The sequence below is a fragment of the Alligator sinensis genome, unplaced genomic scaffold (genome assembly GCF_000455745.1).
Source record: "Alligator sinensis unplaced genomic scaffold, ASM45574v1 scaffold442_1, whole genome shotgun sequence".
Lineage (NCBI taxonomy): Eukaryota > Metazoa > Chordata > Crocodylia > Alligatoridae > Alligator > Alligator sinensis.
In genome coordinates, this window is record NW_005841829.1 from 7,577,631 (window position 1) to 7,597,827 (window position 20,197).

Here is a 20,197-nt window from a genome sequence, read left to right on the forward strand (position 1 = left end):
ATGAATCAATTCCAATTTTATTTCAGGATTCAGAACTGAATGAATTACGGAAAACCATTGAGCTTTTAAAGAAGCAAAATGCTGCTGCTCAAGCTGTGAATGCTGCAGTGCTGGAGCAGATGGAGCATCCCACAGGAGCACAGGGGGGCTCCCTGCATGATCAGCAGTGAACCTGGAAGTGGACTGGAAATACTTCCGGTCCACTTCTGGGTCCACCACAGAGCATGCAGGGGAGCCCCCTCATGTCCTCCTGGCTTAGCAATTGGCTCTAGGTGCCCCCCCAGACCCAGGAGGCACCAGTCACCAAGCTGGGGAGGCATGGGGGGGTCCCCCCACCGTGCTTCCCGGTGGGCCCAGAAGTATACTGGAAGTGCTTCTGGTCCACTTCTGGGTCTGCTGCCAAGTGTGCTGGGGGAGCCTCCCGCACTACTGTGGGACATTCCATCTGCCCCAGCATCACAGCATTCACAAGCCTCCTGGTACCTCAAGGTATGTAGAAAAAACATTTAAAGCTGTGTCTATATCCGAATCATCGAATCTCTCCAAATCGATTCAGAGGGTTCCGATTCACTGCAGAGAGATTAAAGGCTCTCCTGATTTGATTTAGATTCGGAGATTCAGACATCAAATCAGGTCAAATCTCTGCCGAATTGAATTAGGGACTGAAGCTTCGCACAGTCCTACAGTATACCTTTAGGAAATCTAGGTATTGATGTGCCAGATCAAACCAGTGGTCCTTCTATATCTGTAACCAGTCTGAGAATGATCAGTATCACTTTCCCCAGAGGAAGAAGTGCGCCATAGGGATTTTATGAGATGATCTGTTCTTGGGGAAAAGTTTCTTCTCACCCATAACAGTGAAGTTGGATTATGCCCCCTATATTTAAATGTGCTTCTTTTAATAACATTTTCCACAGAGGCTACGATTTGTAAATAAATACATTTTAAAAAATCTGGAGACTAATCTTTTATCTTCTGATATTGCCAATTTCCCCACAGTAAATTATTTCTACTAATTTGTTTGTAGGACATTTGAAAGGATATGTTTTCATTTTGCCTTGCCTACTCTAATCTTTTTACTTCCCCTGAGGCATCTACTTAACCAAACATGAGGGCACAGTACTACTTTAATGCTTACATGAACACAGATGCTGATTTAGAAGAGAGTGTAAAATTAACTCTGCAATATCATTTGACTTTCAGGCTCACCTTGTGGCAGCATTTGAACAGAGCCTTGGGAACATGACAATTAGACTACAGAGTTTGACTATGACAGCAGAACAAAAGGCAAGTTGGAGATGAATTTGTACACTATATATGTACATAGACACACACATCCCAGAGGGGCCAGTCCAAAATGACTTTTAAAAGTGTTTATATTAGATGTTTAATTAATTAGGTTAAATCTTCTATATTTTTAAATAAATAAAATATGGATCTTACAGAGAACTGGCCCTTGGTGAAAATAGTCACTCTAGAGATAAAGAGGTGATATGGTAGTTCTGGCACAAGAATGGGAGCGAGGGGGCATGTCTACACATGCTATTAATGCACAGCAATAAACTCTGGTGCAGTTTGTAACAGAGTTTATTGCTCCCGCATGCACCATTTGAATGTACACCCCACAGCATGTTGAGTTGGGGCAGAGCAGTCCTGGCTGGCAGGGGAACTCAGGTGGTTCCTCCTGTCAGCCTGCGGCTGCTCCTACCTGACTCAACATGCTGCAGAGGGGCTGGCTGGGGCAGGAGGGTGCTTCAGTGTGGGGCTAGCTGGCAGCCTCTGCATGAAGCACACTTGTGTCCCAGTAAGTAACTCTGCCATGGGATAGTACTTTTGTTTACAAGTACCAACCTACAGCAGAGATAATTAGTTTACTCCATCTTAATAGCACCACCATGGTGACATTTTAGTGGAGAGCTAATTAGTCAGCTCAGCTATAAACCTCTCATGTAGATGCACCCAGTACCTCTTTAAGTTCTGCTCCTAGCTGTGCCACTATAACTCACTCTCTAGCCTTGGAAAAAAATCACTTAACCTTTCTGCCTTGGTTTCCCCACCTGTAACTTTGACACATTAATGCTTGTTTACCTCACAGAGGTGTTGTAAGGGACTGATTAGATAATGTCTGTGAAGTATGTTGGATGTAAAGAATGCTAATTATTGCTTATTGTTGTAATATGTCTTCTCCCAACACTGACAGGGTGCATCTACATGTGCAATTAATAAGACTGAATGAATGCCGGCACAATTTTCACCAAAGCAAAACTACCATATTTCACAGTGTACAAGTTGAGTTTTGAAGCCCAGTTTTTAATTCTTAAAATTCAACCTCAACTTATACACCATATCACTGCCCCCTGTGAGTGGCATGGCACTCAGCTGTCGCAGCCCAGGTCTCGCTGCTCACAGAGGACAGGGCCAAGCACTGAGCCCAGCACCTCTTGCAGGGGATTGGGCTCCACCAGCTGAGCATCAAACATGGCCCTGTCTGCTACAAGTGGTGCTACCAAGTACTGAGCCCTGCCCTGTCCCCTGCAAGTGGCGCCGGTCCCAGCCATGGCAGCTGAGCACTGGGCCTGGCACTTACTTGGCTGGTGCAGCCCTATCCCATGCAAGCAGTGCCAGGCTCAGCTGGCATGGCCCCATCCCCTGTGAGCGGTGCTGGGTTTGGTGCTCAGCTGGCACAGCCTAGGCAGCACCACTCGCAGAGGATGGAGACACGCCAGCCGAATGCTGAGCCCAGCCCCGTCCCCTACAAGCAGTGCTTTGGATTAGGTCAATTTATACACTGGATCTACAAAGTCATAACTTTTTGGATCAGAAATATGGGGTCAACGTATACACCATTGTGACAGGGGGCATGCTTGGGGCAGAGTCTCAAGCCAGCCCACCGACCTGCCTATTGGGCAATCCACCCAGTCTCGCCTGTCACAATTTTACTCTTAAAATAATCTGATGATAAAATGCAGGAGGCTGCCCATTACATGCCCTGATGCCAGGGTGCGCTATCCACAGCTTCGTACCATCCCTACACCATGGCCCATGCCTCGCAGATGGCATCCAAGAGTTCTAACTGCCTCCAGATCAAGCCCAAGCCAAACTCGGCCGTAGTTAGGTCTCTTCCATAGTACCCAGTTATAGGCCACATGCAGACAGCCCCTCCTCTCACAGGGGCCTTATTCACTCCCCCTGCTCTCACCAGGGTCCCACTCATACTTCCCTTCTTGGGCCACACACACCCTGCCCTTGCTCTCTGAGTGACCCCTTAGGGCCATCAGACCTAATTCCCTGCAGTCTTAGGCCCAAGAGGCTGTGTGCTTGCTGACCAGTCTCATGCCCTCATCTGAATGGCTGCCAGGCAATTTGCCAAGCTAAGGCTGACTTTGCCCCATGCCCGTCTCCATGCCACTTCTCCACCCCTGTCTCTCTGAGGCTCCACACTGCCCCCTCGTCGGTGCCAGAGTTCTCTGGGATCCTCCATCCCCACTGCCCCCATAGGCTCAGATGCATGCCAAGATGTGCCTGGCCCACCAGTTTTAACTACAAACCCACCAAAGGGTTAAGGCTAGAGCTTAGGCACCCTTCCCTGCCTTTCACTGGGAAACCAACTGGTCTGGCATTTCTTGGGAACTCCCACACTACCAGGAGCCCCACCAGGCCATCCTTCCCCAGCAGGGTGTAGTTTTAGGTCATACACAAGACCACTGAGTCCTTTTCTTCCCACATAGCCTCCCCTTTACCTCAGAGTTGTTCCTGGAGCTGGAGCTCAGTTTCTTCCCTGCTGGCTGGTCACAAACTGCTCCTCTCAGCCCAGAGAGCTGGGCATTAAATGACTTCCCTAAGCAGGCACCTGCCCTCTCCCTGACTTAGCCCTTAAAGTGACAGGCACCAAAGGTGCTCTGTCACAACACTGTCAACCTATACACCATGAAATCTGGTAAACCAGATGTTACCATCTACATGTATATTTAAGCACAGTAATTTACTCCACTGTTGGATAGTAGCTATGTGTGATGGGACTATCTAGCAGCACAGTAAATTAGTCTATACTGACATAATAGCAGTGAACATATAGATGGTGACACTTTACTGTGCAGCAAATTAGTCTACTGCTCAGTAAAGTGCACATGTAGACACTCCCATGTATACCCAAATCCAATCGACATTCTGAACCTTACTTCATAATAAAAAGCCATCAAGCTTAAACAATGTATCCCAATACACATTTAACTGAACTAAAAGAAAAGCTGCGTTTTATGGAATGTCATTATATGACCCTTTAGAAAGTTGTGATTCAAAGGTCTAGTCACTGATTTATGGGAAATGTGCTTTGCCAGCTACTCCAAGCCTCAGCCACGCTTTTTATTTTTCAGTTGTTCAATCAGTCTCCCAAACAGCAGTGCTTTGTGTTCATATAAATATATATATATATATATATATATGAATCAATTCCAATTTTATTTCAGGATTCAGAACTGAATGAATTACGGAAAACCATTGAGCTTTTAAAGAAGCAAAATGCTGCTGCTCAAGCTGCCATTAATGGAGTAATTAATACACCTGAGCTCAACTGCAAAGGTAAAGAGAAAACTCCTCTTTTAACATTAGCACAGCACTCTCATGACATTAGTCCTCTTGATAATATCTGATGAAACTTTGCCTTGCCAGAAATTGGCTTTGCATATATCACCAACATGTATTTGCTTGTCTTTGGGTGGAGATTTGTAATTTTGTATCTCAGATAAGACCCTATAGTTTTCATTCATAGTTTCCACATAAGTATGCTACTGTGTAGCGCTATGCATCCTCTTCAAATGCACTATATTCTTCTCAGCACACTATATTCTTCTCCCTTGTAGGTACTTTTAGATTGCTGTATAACTGCCCAATTCTTTTACTGTGTAATTTCAAATACAAAGTGTCACATGTCAGGGTTCCAGCAGTGACTGTGCTGCCCCTGGAAGCTCTGTGACTAATGCCCACTCTGTCCCTAGGGCACCTTCTTGACTCGCCTTCCATGCCTTGATGGAACTACGATGATAAGAGGGAGGCTGCCCTGATCTTATTATAATGACCACCCAGATTGTGGTCATGGACTTGCGGGCTAATGACATGGCTCCATACACCATTTCCCATGTCTTGCTGATGGCATCCTTGCAGATGTCTTGCTAGTCACTGATACAGCCCCTCTCTAGGTCTCTCTCAGCCTCACTCCAGGCCTCAGACCACTCAGTCTCTGCTCATAGCCCCTTCTTCAGTTGCCAGACCCCTTGATCTCTCCTCCAGTCCCACAGATCCCTTGGTCTCACCCAACCGCTCCCTTAGCCACCCGGCCCTTCGGTCTCTCTCAGGCCCTATTCAGGTTGCTAGACTGCTCAGTCCCTCCCAGGCCCCTCGCTGAAGCCCTCAGACCCCTCTGTTTCACCCACATGCTCCCTGGGCTACCAGGCCTCTTCGTCTCTCTCCTGGACTCTGCGGGGTATCACCTCCTTCCTGACTTCTCTCCAGCCCCTTGGCCCTGTCCAACCCTGTGCTCTACTCCTGGCTCCTCACTGGGTCACTGGACCCTCATGGTCCTGGACTTCCCTGGCCCCTCACTGGACCACTGGATTCTCAGGGTCCCAGTCTCTCCTGGCCCCTCACTAGACCTGTCTCTATTCCTGGCCCCTCGCTGAGCCGCTGGGCCCTCATGGTCCCAGCTGTCCCAGGCCCCTTGCTGGGCCTCTGAACCCACGTCGTCCCAGTCTTCCCTTGGCCCTTCACCGGGCCTCTGGACCCTTGGGATCCTGGTCTTCCCTGCTGAGTGCTTCTCTGTTGGGGTGTGCTCCCCTCCCCCTTCACAGGGTCACCCACAAGGCAGTGAGAGCTGAGGCTTTCCAGTACCCCATCCTCGCCTTTCCCTGGAGTGGCTCATGCATGGCATTTCATGGAGGCTGCCTTGCCACAGGCAGCCCCACCACACCAACCAACTCCAGTAGGGTGTAGTTTCAGGTCATACCCAGAGCTGATCTTACATGTTCTATGCCCCTCCTGGGCTGCTAAGCACTGGACCCCCTGGCTCTGGCCCCATCTCACTCTTTGACCCACCAGCCATCATCTTTCTGGGCTGCATGCCCCTTGACCCCCTTCTCTTTTGGCTGCAGCCGCCCAGAGACCTTTGGCCTCTCCTAGGCTCTGGCCTCACCTCAAAGCCAATCGAGAACTACAAGCCTGCTCCCCTCTGGTATTCTCCACTGTAGTCTGTTTCACCCTTCAGCCCCTCCTGGATCCTGGCCCCTGCACAGGCTAGTTGAGATTCCCAGGGTCAGTCCTCCAGCTATCAGTCCCCTTGTCTCTGTGGGTCCACCCTCTTTGGCCCCTCCATGGGTCTCTCTCTCTCTCTCTGTCTCTCTCTGCAGGTTCAGAGCCCTCCATAGATCTTGTTACACAGCCCCTTCCTTCTTTCAGTACAACCTGGCCCCTCAATAGGCCCACAGACTCTCAGCCCCTCTCCCAGGACTCACCTGATTTCTCACTATGCCCTAGTGCACTCAGCCCCTCTCTCTCTGGGCTCACCTGGCCACTCAAAAGGACCCAAGCACAGAAAGGGGCCTGAGCTTTCTCTCAGGGCTCTTCTTGCCCCCTAACAGGCCCACAGAATCTCGGCCCCCATCTCAGGACTCTGGACCCCACACAGTATTCTTAGGAACCTCCTCCATCTCCTTAGTTCTTACCCAGACCACTGGATGTTATTCTCCTTGCTGGCATTCAGGAGTGGTAGCTTTCCTGCTGGTTGATGTTCCTACACCAGCTCCCAAGATGTTACTGTCTGCCCTCATCTCAGGGTCTGGGCTTATACCCTGTCTAAACTCAGGCCATTTCAAATCAGGTGACTCTCTTCAATCAAGTGACTCCTTTGATCAGGCCTAGCCACACCTGACAGCCCCCTGGGTTAGCTGACTCAGCAATTGCCCTGACCCCACCTGCCAGTGGTTCAACAGGCTGCCTGCCCTCTTAATGTGGCATGTACATCAAGTGCCACACAAAGTAAGGACCACAGTCCTGCAATGCCTTCTTCACATTGCTAGGCCCAGTGATTTACATAGGGGTGGCTTGCTAGAGGACAGGTTTTCAGGATCACATCTGAGATATTAGTCATATCATGAGTAAAGTACCTACCAATATTACCATGCACTATACAATGCATTATTGTGTGCAAGTGATTCTAAATGTGTTTGCTTCCTGCAACACATTTCTCCTTCTGCAGAGTTGACTGATCAAAAGAGAAGCTGAAATCTCTTAAGTAAATTTGACAGTGACTTTGTTAACATTCAGGTACTGGAACTACCCAACCTGCTGACCTGCGGATTCGAAGGCAACATTCTTCAGATAGTGTCTCTAGTATTAATAGTGCTACTAGTCATTCAAGTGTGGGAAGTAACATAGAGAGTGATTCGAAGAAAAAGAAGAGAAAGAACTGGGTGAGTATATTTCAATAGATTACATGGTATAAATGTAAATTTATCTTGTGGACATGTGTAGCGTGATCCACAGGTCAGCACAAGGATATATACCACTTGTGTCCTGTCCAAACTCAGTTTTGAAGACATAAATGAGTCTTAAGTAACACAAATTCTACGTATTCTCCCCCCACCTTTTTGACTGCAGGTACATGAACCAGGGAGAGCAGAGAGCCAAGAAGTCTCATGGAGTGCAAGACATTCTGGGAATCACAGTTCTCTAGACTGGCAGTGGACTTTGCTGCTGCCAGGGGAAACTTTCACCACATGTTTTTGCTGCCAAAGTCCATGTCTAGAGGGCAGAAAAAATGCTGAATTCTGTAGCAAAAAATAGGGGTCAGTTCTCCCTCCAGAGGTAGCGAACTCCACTTCTGTTCTACAAAACGATGATTCCCAGAATGTCTTGCACCTTGTGATACACATTGCCTGTTCTTGCACAGAGGCTTGCAGAGTGACAGGCAGGCAGCAGAGGCAAGCAGTACCCCTAAGGTGAGGCATCCCCACTGCTCCTTCTGGTGCCCCTCCCCTTAGGCGGCTCCTAGGGCATGTGCCCTGCTTGCACGCCCCATGTTACACTACAGCTATCTGCAGGACGAATTTTACCTTCGCTGACTAAATCATAAAGCCCACAGTGCCAACAACTCTAAAGGACAAATCCTGGTGAAGACATGTGTTGTCTAGGGAAGATTCTAAGTACAGGATGGCATTTAAATAAAGTAAATGCACAATGAGGGAATGTTAAGTCTTTTGATGCTCTTAGCACTTTCTTTTTTAAGTACATAGACAACACTTTTCATTTTACCATAGGCTCTGCTCTGAATAGCATCATGGAATTTTAAAATAAAAACAGCAGTTTTTAGGATTTCATTATAATAGTCTTTATTGTAATAGTAATAAAAGATTTCAAAATACTCATTTTTCACTTCCCATTTCTTTATCTTGCTCATTATGTATTGTATTCAAGGTACCGTGTACTGAAGGGAAGGTACATAAGAACTCAGTTTTAATTAGTCCATTGTTATCATAGTAACATTAGGTTTATTGTAGTTCGGGCCAAAATTCTTAGTTCCTATCATATAGGCAGTGAAACAATCCACACTCTCCTTTCCAGTGAATTTAAATCACCCTTAATTGTTAGTTCAGCAACTGCATAAAAATATACCTATTCTACTACAAAATGCTATAGTTGGTTCTTGTGAAAGTTTATTCTGTAATTACAAGTGATCCTGTTCAGGTTATTTGTGAAACTGCCTTTGTGTCATTAAAATACAAGAATCCATTTGAACAGAATTTCAGTTTAATGGTTCTTCTATTCAGTGGTTTCAAACTTTTGATATTTGAATTCCTTCTTTATAGCAACACTATCTCCTTACCCCCTTTCCCAGCTTCCCCCCGCCCCCCTTGTCTGAATGAAAACAATGGCTTCCCCACAATGCTTTGCAGCAGTTTAATTGTTGGGGCACTCTGTTGGCAAGGTGGATTTTAATTTCTTTCCTCCTTGCAAACTGTTGATGAATCCTTTTTACTTAAACCAGTTTAATCCTATATAATTAGTAAGGCCTAATTCAGCCAAATATGTTGCTATCTCTCTTTCAGTCTTGCGTTAGTAGTTAGTTTATGTTATCATAGTCTAGAAGGTCTCATCTTAAAATCAGTCTACACCTCTCATTCATCATGCCATTTTTCTTAAAAGTAGTTTAGAAAACTTTGTTATTGTGAAAAGGAGAAATGCACAAGGTTTTAATGAATTTGAAAGAAACAGCAAATGAGCAAATTTTCATTCAGCAAATGAGCACATGTAAAGAGTGGAGAGTCTTGAGAGTGGAGAACGGGTATAAAATGTTAGATGTTTCTTTATTAAGTGGAGTTCAGCAGAATTTGGTGAATGTAGTATTTTTTATTTCACAAATATCTTTTGATCTGTTCTAAATTCAGGGCCTCTCATTACATATGGAAACATTATTACCTGTCTATTCAGGCTAAAATGAAAATACTTTAAAGATACTTGTTGCCACTGAAAATTTGGCAGAATTTAACACTCAACATCAGTTCTTGTTTACCATCCTTTTAAACATATATATTCTGCTGCTGTAATATTCTGAAATGGGATTTCAGGGAGAAATTATGTTAGCCACAATACACCTGTTTTTTTCATTTGTTTCATAAAGGGAGGGATGCTATTGAAAGTACTTTTTAGTTGCACGTAGGTTGAAAAGGCTGAGTATTTTCCCCTGTTGAACTGACCATACAAGGAAGGCACAATTTACCAGTGTCTCAAAAAATAGTGAGGAATTTATAACCGAAGCAAAAAAGTGTGATTTAGGTAGTTTAGAGACTGATCTATATGGCATTGTTCATGTGCTGTAAAAATTGCCATTTGTTGTTTGAAAGATCCATTTTAGGAAATAGTTTCAAATGCTTTTTGATTCCTGTTTAAAATCATTTGTTGTGTGCTTGTGATTTATTGGTCATGTTTGTCTTAAAAATCCAAAGCTTTCCCCATCACTGGCTTTATCTGTTAAAATTTGTCTTTTTTCCTTCCCCCTTCCCCTTTGCTTGCGCTTCTTCTGGCAGGTCAATGAGGTAAGGAAGACCTACTTTAAACTATAAAATACAAAGCTAACCCACCCATTTACATGACTAACCCTCTCAGCATTGGTAACCTTGTCTCAGCCATGTTATGTTATAACTTGAAGTTGCTGTAACACTGTTCTAAAAAGTTTCTTCTGCTGAACACAGTTTTTTAGTTGTAATGAGAGAGAGAGTCTAGAACCAGGAGACATCAACATCCAGTCCTTTCGAGGCCTTATTGTAGATTCACTTCTTAATCTTATAGAATGGTTAAGGAAAACAGGATTTTATTGTTAATCTTCCTCCTTTCAGCCCCTCAAAAATGTTACATACCTGTTGCCACTTTATTGGAAAGATGTGCATGTTAGAGTCTTTACTTGGTGGCTTAATTTGTTGCTCAGATAAATCCCCAACAGTGTCTCTACTGTTATGGTCTTGTTCCAGTTACGCAGTTCCTTCAAGCAAGCTTTTGGTAAAAAGAAATCACCCAAGTCAGCATCTTCTCATTCAGACATTGAGGAGATGACTGATTCTTCCTTACCTTCATCACCAAAGCTACTGCACAACAACTCAGCGGTTTCTACACCATTGTTGAGAGCTTCTCATTCAAATTCTCTGTAAGTGAAATGTCTATTTTTAAAAGTATTGATTGATTTGGGAATGTATTTTGCCCTAGAAAGGTATTTTAAGGACAGTGCAACACTGATAGAGAAATGCTCATGCAAAATGAGGGATTCCATATTTTATATGTGTATTTATTTACCCCCTTAGTGGGGCTCATATTGCAAGATGCTGTGCATAGATATAAGTAGGATGCTGTACTGGATGAAATCCTTTCTCTGTTGAAGTCAGTTTCAAAGGGTGCTGGCAGACATGAACATCCCCCCACCCCCACCCCCCTAGCATTTTACCAGAAGAGGCAGTGCATTAGTTTGACCCAGCTCTGCAACGTCTGTATAGATCAGGTGCTTCAGCAGGCCTTGTTGGTCCTTTATCTAATGGCTGTTTTAATCAGCTATTAGATAAAAGCACTGAAAAGCCCCACTGAAGCACCAGATCTGTATAGATGTTGGGAGAGCTGAGTCCATCTAACGTAGTGCCTCTTCTGGGCACGCACTGTGCTTGGTGCGGGGGCTCACCGAATTTAAACTAAAGCATCATTTTGGGTTTTTTTCCATGTCTTTAAATAGCCAAAATGCTGACTTGGGAACCAGAATTTTATCTGATTCCTGCCTTGGATATATTGCACTTTAAATAAATAAGATAGACAAAAGATGGCAGAAAGACTTTATTATTAAAATTCCTATTATCCCCATGGTATAGCCAGGAAATATGGACATAGAGCAACTAAACAATTTCACTGTGTTTAGAGGGAATGTTTGTAGTAGAGCTGGGAATTGTAGTTCTGTATCCTGAATTCCAGTGCAGTGCTATGTTACTCTGTGAAACAAAGACACTACTTCTCTAGTATAATGTAAATCAACAGTTTACGGGGGCAATCTCTCAACAGCTTGTATTGTGTAAGGGAAGTAATTGCAACCAAGGTGATCTTGGGCGGCAGAGGTAATTGAATCTCCTGCTTCTGCTAACAGTGAATCTGGCATATAGCTGACATCTGGGATTTTGTTTTTTTTGTTGGGTAAAAGCAGCACATGTTCTGCTAAGTGTCAGTGACAAGTTTGATTAAGAGTGATTGGACTACTTCTGCTTAGGATGGCCAGAATTTTACTCCAAAACTCAAATGGCAAATGAATGTGTTTTGGTTTGAGTGAAGATTTTAAGCTTAAAAAGAAAAAAGACTCTGAGAGTGTCAGGCCTTTTATTTTCAGATTTCCACTTTGCCACTTGACTCATTAGGTGATCTCAGTCAAATCCTGGGTTTCTCCCTGTCCTAATTTATCCATTTATAAAATGGGAATCTTGAAGTTAGGCACTAGCTGCAGAAGTGGAATTTGCAAATCCAAGTTAAAGGTGCCTAAGTCCCTGGAGTGAAATGGTGTTCTGAAGTGCTCCAAAGAGTTAGTGGACAGATATGCATGACTGAAGAAGTGCTTCAAAAATGTTCCTAAAAAAATAAGGAACATCCCTTTTATGTTTCCTGAATGTCCATACATTTCACTGGCCTTCTAGTATCTCATAGTGCCCTACCCCACACTGGCTTCCTCTAGGGAGAATGAAGGGAAGGATTCCTTGCATGTGTGTCAGTCTGGTCTCTGGAAGTCCTCAAGGACAGTAGAGCACACAGAAGAGCATTTATTGGCTGTCTGTGTCATTCCCTGAGACAGGAGGAGTGTAACACTGTGGGGTGCCAGAATACTAGGCACCCTCATTTCACGACCACCGGCTGGAGAGCACTGCCACTGCCATTGTCGTGATTTTGAAGTGCTCCTTCAGGGGGTCCACATGTCTGTAAAGCACTGAAGCATTTTGAATCTGAAGCACTCCAGTCTGGAGCAGAATTTGGAATGCTTCAGATGTGTACCAGTTCATGGCCTAAGTTGCCCGTATGTTAAATAGGAAAGGATAGGCATTCAGCACACTGTGCAAACCAGCCGGTGGGAAATGCCGAAGTGCAGAGTATAGCTGAAATCCAGCATCTCTCCTGTTTTTAGGCTGTAGTTATGTGAAACTAAGGGCTCGTCTACACGTGCAAATAACCGAGACTAAATGTAATGCGCATTAAGTGATGTTTGGCAGGTGTCTACACGTGCAGGATTTGGGACTAAAGTTAGTGTACTTGGCAGCCCTGCCATGCATCCCTGTGACCACTGGGGGGAGCTATGGCCACATGCCTGCCAGAACTTGGCAGCCATGCTGGAGCCAGAGCCAGCTGCCCACACTTGCCAGCCATATTGGAAGCTCTGATCCATGGTCAGCCCCTTCCCTGCGCAGGAGCCACATGCCCAGTGTATGAGCAGTGTGCATCAGCTCCCTTCTTGCCCACCCTGCCTCCCCATGCCAGGGCTGCCCTGGCCTCTGCCAGCAGCACTCAGCATTCCACTGCTCCAGCCCAGCCCCTGCCGGCAATGACCAGCACCCTGCACTGCTGCTGGCCATGGTGCTGGCCCCAGCAGGCCCCCCTGCCCAGGCCACAGGAGACCCATGTATCCGCCTGTGGGAGCCCCTGCCTGACCCCCTTCTCCTGCACTCCCCACTCCAGCCTGGCTCCGCTGCCACCCATATACCCCCTACCCCTTGCCCACCTCTAGCACCACTCTCAGGACACACATATGGGTGAAACAAAAAGAACTTTATTGCTTTCGCAACCCCCATCCCTCCCCCCTCAACAAACAGTACCCCTCCATCTCCCTTCCCATCCACCAACAATGAAAAACCCACTTACAAGAGACAAACTATATACATATTGAAAACTATTTACAATATTTTGGCTCTTCATGCCCAGAGTGAGGGGCCGTGGAGTGACTAGGGGGCAGAGCCCTGGGGCAGGTGTCTAGCACTCCAGCCCCTGGATGTTCTCCCATGCATCCAGGGGCTATGGCTACCCCAGTGGGTGGTGGCCTCATGCAGGGCCAGGTCTTGGACCACATGGCATGAAGGATAGTGGCAGGGCCAGGCCCCTACCTCACCTGGCCGGGACCCCACCTCAGAGCTCACAGTGAGCCAGGGTCCTTGCTTGGTTCTTCAGGGTGTGCTCCCTTAGCCTTTTCCCTCCACGGGGTCACCCGCAAAGCAACAGGGACTGAGGCCTTCTGGCGCCCCATACTCACCCTTCACCAGGGAGGCCCCAGGTGTGGCATATCCTGGAGACTACCCCACTACAGGCAGTCCCACCACACCAACCCCAGCAGGATGTAGTTTTAGGTCATGCCCCAGGATCAGGAGCCTCCTGCTATCGTAATAGCTTCTGCCCTTACCTCCTAGATGTCACGAGCAGCAGCTCCAGCCAGGTAGTGTTCTCCTGGCTGCTAGAAGCAGACTGCTGGCCTTGCTGCTCAGAGCCCTATTCTTATAGGGAACATCTGGACCCTGTTCCCAGTCAGGCAATTGGACCTATTTGGGTTTGTAACCAGCTGCAGGCTGGATTTACTGCTGCTCATGCCCCTATGAATAACAGAGCACACCCTGTGGTCTGTTACAAACCCATACTTAGACTAAGTTGTCCTTTTATGTACAGTGATGGTGGCTTCTTACATAATAGTCTCCTTGTTGGAGCACTTGCCCAGAAGATGGGAGACATAGGTTCTGAAGGTGTCCAAACTTGCATTTCCTCTCTTTGGGGAATGTCCTAATCAAGAGCATATGGAGCAAGGGTGAATAGGACTTCTCCTATCCCTCTTGTTGAAGCTAAGCTCCTGTGCAGAAAGAAGTGCAAAATTCATGGATCCAGAGAGAGAATGAGCCAGGAAGAGGAGCTGGATGCTTGTGTCCAGTGATGAGGGCACCTGTGGTCAGCGCTCTTTATACATTTTGCATTAACAAGCCATTAGACGAAATGCAGAAATAGCAATGAAATCCAGGACTGGGGTACAGTCTTGCTTGTTTTCCTTCTGGACCCACAAGCACTTCTGTCTGTGCTCTTGGCTGCCTTCTTTCCCAGAAGATGAGTTTGAGCCCTTTTTGGCAGAGTAGGACCTAGAATTCAGATATCCCACTTCCTTGGAAAGGGTGCTGACTATTAAACTATCCTGTATGTCGGTGTGAGACTTGACCTAAGCATTGCCCCAGGTTTGGTCTCCCCCAGTGATATACTTAGGAACACCTAGGCTGTGAATTCCAAATAGCTTTAGGTGGGAGATGGACGCCTAGCCAGATGGTGCCACCTCTTGACATGCACAATAGCTGAACTTTTGGCAAGTAAGTTTTCTGATGAAAATATAGACATGTGAGTGGAGACTCTGGTGCCTGGGCAATTAGGTAGGTTTTCTATGAGTCACTTTCTTCTAAGCTTCTAAGATCCTTTGGAATCTCACTCTGAAATTCTGATAGCAGAAAATAAAGAACTGTCCTCCATTGTAAGATTCACGGGTCTCCCATCTATTAGCCCTATTTTAATTCCTTTCAAATCATTGCACCCCCCAGTGTTGTAAAAGAGCCAGAGTTATTCTAAAATTAGAAATACATTATATATATATATATATATATATACTTTTCCAGACAGAATATTTTGATTGATTATATATATATGATGCTGTCTGCAATCAATCAAAATATTCTGTCTGGAAAAGTTTCTGAAGAACCAACAGGCTACAAAAGAACTGAGGAAAAAAATCAAAATCTTCATCTGCATTTGGGGAATGCTAAAGTTTATGGATTTTGACTTATTTGCTTTCTGATGGTGGAGAAAACCTCTCTTGTTAACTTATGGATTCAGAGAAGTTTAAACTGGAACTGCTGCTGATTATAATACATAAACATTCTTATATAAGTTGAAATACGCTTAATAGCTTTACACATGGTAGTGGTTCAGACGGACTGAAAAGCAGAGATAACGGAGTACAGACAGTGTGACAGTATTTCAGAAAATGCCAGTGTGGGTTGTAGTGTCATACTTATGTGCTGAAAGGTTTTATAGCCGGATTCATTTTTAGTCAGGGAAGGGAATTAAAATGCCACCAAAATGTTTTTTTAAACATGAGTGGATAAAAACAAACAGGAATTTATTGTGCCTGAATAGGTACAGCATTCCAATGCCCTCAAGAATCATTTAGGGAAACCCAGCTGTGAACACCTGGTGAACTTTAAATCTTTCTTCAAACTCATCAGTCTCCAAGTTACTGTTGTTACTGTTAGTATCTCCTTACTTTATTTATATTTCCCATGTTTAAAAGATTTCTTAGTTGATGATTCCTTAGAAAAAAATATTAATGCTATCCAATGATAGCATAACAGCCAGCATTTAATGCCATATGCTGATTGTCTTATCCTCAAAACAGCATCTTTGCTGATAGAGACTGTTAGTGGTATTTCATGTTCTTTGTCATGCTCTATTTCTCTTGTCATTGAGGTTGAAAGCAAAAACTGAGGTCCATCCCCCAAAATATCCCACCAGGTTTGTCTCGGTGAAATGAAGAAAGTTGTTTGCACTTTGTTAACTAAATGCTCAGAAACAGCATTTCAAAGTATTGTTCCCAATCTAACTTGTTAACTGCCTGATTTAAAACCTTCTGCAGTATTTCTGAATGCACCGACAGCGAGGCTGAAACAGTCATGCAGTTACGCAATGAGCTGAGAGACAAAGAGATGAAACTGACTGATATTCGTCTGGAGGCTCTTAGCTCTGCCCACCAGCTAGACCAGCTTCGGGAGGCAATGAACAGGATGCAGGTGGGAAGAAACAGTCTAACAAATATGTTACAATTTTCTTTTATCTGTTAAAGCAGTGTTGTCCAACTGGCAGCCCAAGGGCAGCAAGTGCCCCTCAAATTTAGCATATGGCCCATGGGTTCCCACCTTGCCACCATTGCCCCCCCACCGCTATTGCTTCTGCCATGGCAACTGGGTTCTTTGGGTTTCCCCACCCTCTTCCATCTTATACTTCCTGCCCCTGCTTCTGGGGGTGGGGCAGTGCAGGGTGTGGAGGCTCAGATGCCCAGGCTGTGAGCATGACAGGTGGCTAGAGTGCCTGTGTTGTCTGCATGGAGGGAGAAGGGGCCAGGCTGCTCATGACAAAGGAGCTGGGATGCCTTCACTGTAGGTGCGAGTTGCAGCAGGGGGAGTTGGGATGCCTGTATGAGGGGGGAAGTCCACGAGGAGGGGCCACCTGTGTATCCAGCAGCCCCTGGGATGGCAGTCCACATCTTGTGCAGCCCTTGGCACTGCAGTCCATGTCTTGTGTGGCCCCCAGCTACCAAGAAGTTGGACAGCCTTGTGTTAGAATATCAGCCATGTAACCTCAGAGTCTTTTGTCTCATGCTCAAAGGAGGTCCCATGAAACTTTTCACCAACATATTCATGTTAGCCCTGGTATTCTGTCAAACATCATGCATTGTGGATAAACATATTTTGCCTCCTCTGGCATTACAGTTTCCACCTTTTGATCCATTTCTGTGGCACTTTGTGTAAAGTGTCATGAGTTAGAATGCAGACCTTAAACATATGTAGGCACCCTACATTCCTGGATCCTCTTCAGCATAGCTTGCACTGAACATTGGGAAATTCCAGGGTCCAGAAGCATTATAATATTCTAAAGGGTTTTTATGGTTTGATTGGAAGCTGTGTTTTAAAAAAAAATATTTTGAATTGCATCTTATTAAACTACTTGAGGTTTCTTCTTAAAAACTAACTGTTAGTTTCTAGAGATTATACTTCACCCACCCACAGTGGAAGTAAGAAATCTTATGCTTTCCTTGTGCCTCCTAACAATTGGCTTTTCTTTTCCAGAGTGAGATTGAAAAGTTAAAAGCAGAAAATGATCGGCTGAAGTCTGAAAACCATGGCAGCTGTAGCAGGGCTCAGTCTCAGGTTTCCATTTCATCCTCTCCAAGACACTCAATGGGTCTCTCTCAGCACAGCTTGAACCTCACAGAGTCTACCAGTCTCGGTGAGTATAACTAGGAAGGCAGTGGCCAGGTTTTATCCTGTACTTGGAATATTCAGTTTGGTTCTCCATAAAGAATAAAAGAGTAAGGATTGTTAATGGCTAAGGTGTGAATATATGTCAGCAGCTAGTACAAACTTGTCTACTGGTGTCATAATTCTGTTACACCCGAGAAGTTAGCTTTCCAATTATGACCTCAGCTGCACAGAATTGTGTTCAAAAGCTATTTAACTACATCCATTTGCCAAAGGGATATTTTTGTAGGAAAGAAAATATAGGGTAACTGAGAGTAATAATTTTCAGTGACCTTCCCTTTTTAAGAAATACCTTCGGTTGTTATAAGAAAGCCAGTAAACTTCTCAAGTTTTGTCTCTTTGAATATGCCCTTTGTTGCTGTCAGTATATAACTAGGAGTCTGCTGATGTTTTCTATTCACAGACATGCTGTTAGATGACCCTGGTGATGGCTCTGTCCGAAAAGAAGGAGGCAGGCATGTTAAAATAGTTGTCAACTTTCAGGAGGAAATGAAATGGAAAGAGGTGAGTTGTGTATACTTCTGTACCCTTTCTCAGCCATGAAACATAGCTGGTTTGGGATTTAATCTTTATTCCAATGCAGTCTGTTTTGCATGTACTGTATTTTTTTGCAAAACACATTTAAGTTTTCCAAGGAGTTTTCTAGTTCTCAGAATAATATGGCAGTCCACTGAAATACAGCACAGTAAGAATTGTGGCTCTGTGTTTAGTGCTGTTGAGCATCTACAGCCCCAGTAAAAGGCCTTTGGGCTGGTCTGCAATAGTCTTTCTGTTTCTGCATCTTCACTAAGTGAAGTGGAGCGAAAGCAATGAAAGCAACAGTGGAAATACTAATCAGAAGAAGGCACCAGTAGCTTAGTAGGCCCAGTGCAGTCTAGGTTTGTTAAACATCTCTGAAACTGAGGCTATGAATTCTTGGCAGATATCTGAAATTTAAACAGATACCCCAACCTTGAGGAAAGAAGATATGTTAATGATAAATCCTGGTGAAAATTAACAAAAAGCCCCCAAAGTCTTTGTTGTTAAATTTTAATTCTCTTTAAAACTAGAAGTGAGAAATGGTCCAAAATCTAGATTGGGTCCAAGGAAACAACAGAGACACCAATCGCCCAGCAGAACCTATGGATCCAGTGTCAGGAGTTCCCCAATTTGTCAATCCAGCCCAAACTTCTAAAATGTATAACAGAGTCATATTTTGAACCTATGCTCTGCTAACTTCACTAGTCCCTCAGATGCGCCTTGTTCACATTAAACTACTTAAAGCAACAGTTTTAAAGAGTCCTGGATGTGCAAACACATTGCAAGTACTGTCCATCATAGTCCACATAATACATTTGTAATGCATGCATTAATCTTGTAAACCTTCATCAAGCACCCATTTTGCCAGATAATTATGAATATTTGTTCTTTAATAAGCACTTGTTAGAGGAACAGTTCATATCATTCATATATATACATATTAAAGGAAGGGAGAAAAAATGATCATCCACAATTGCAATAGAACTGGAAAATTTATCAAATAACTGGAAATTAAATTGGGTCAGTAGATCTGTTTTCAGTTATATACCAGTTGTGCATTGAATTGTCTTAGTAAAAATAATTTACTCAGAATATATCTACAGCTATATCTATATATTAATAATAGATATATTCAATTATATCTGACTAGAAAAGTATCTGTGTAAATGAACATCCGATGCAGCTATGGAAGAACAAATTGGATTCTGTTCTTTCCGTTCTGCCTTGGATGTCATGAAGAGAATTGCCAGCTAAATTCTTAGAGTGTACTGTGATTTATTACCTCTTTTGATTTCAGATCCCAGATGGAGTTGTTTGAAATGAGTAGAGAAAAATTGTCATATTCAAACTGAACATATTTGATATTGAAGTGACAGAGAAAATAAATATGTCACTTACATCCTGATTATACTGGCTTTGGTTCTTTTAAGGTCTTTGTCTGTTTTTGCTGACCTGTACTTCCTTGTATTTAAAATCCTTTATGGTTTGAATTTTGAGTACTTTTTAGTAATATTTAGGAGTTTAACTGTCTTTATGATTGCAAAATGTATTGAGGAGGAAAGAACAAGAGGCTGGATAACTCAGAGTTTACCTTCTGGTGTAACATAGGCATGTACCAGGATTCCTAAATAAATAGATAATGTCCACAGGCCAGACTAATGCATGATTTAGCTTTCTTTTAATGTTGATATGTTTGTTTGTAATTAGGATTCCAGACCCCGTACCTTTCTCATTGGTTGCATTGGAGTCAGTGGCAAGACAAAATGGGATGTGTTGGATGGGGTGGTTAGACGCTTGTTTAAGGTAAATAAAGAGTTTACTGAACATTTGAATCTTTTTACCCAGCATTGTCTTGTGTAATCAAAGAAGACCACATTTTATCCCAAGGCAAAGACAGTCAGGGCATGTGTAGATGAAATGGGCCCTAAATTGAAGCAGTTTTAAAAAACAGCACTTCAATTTAGGGCTGATTAAACCCCCGTTTTGCGCACACACCCCACAGACTTACATGCCTCTCTGGCGGGGAGGGGAGGGCTAGCTGCTGGTAGGCAGATGAGGGGCTGGGCTGGGGGGGG

The 20,197-nt window shown here is 44.3% G+C and overlaps 1 protein-coding gene across 1 annotated transcript in view; it reads left to right on the plus strand.

Moving 5' to 3' along the window:
- The window catches only part of NAV2 (neuron navigator 2), a 420,322-nt gene that overhangs the window by 376,029 nt on the left and 24,096 nt on the right, over positions 1–20,197 (plus strand). The window contains 10 exon segments of the mRNA XM_025200388.1: positions 27–95; positions 1,204–1,287; positions 4,467–4,578; positions 7,315–7,460; positions 10,074–10,082; positions 10,515–10,687; positions 16,202–16,355; positions 17,412–17,571; positions 18,007–18,107; positions 19,830–19,925. Coding sequence (XP_025056173.1) covers positions 27–95; positions 1,204–1,287; positions 4,467–4,578; positions 7,315–7,460; positions 10,074–10,082; positions 10,515–10,687; positions 16,202–16,355; positions 17,412–17,571; positions 18,007–18,107; positions 19,830–19,925 — 1,104 coding nt within the window.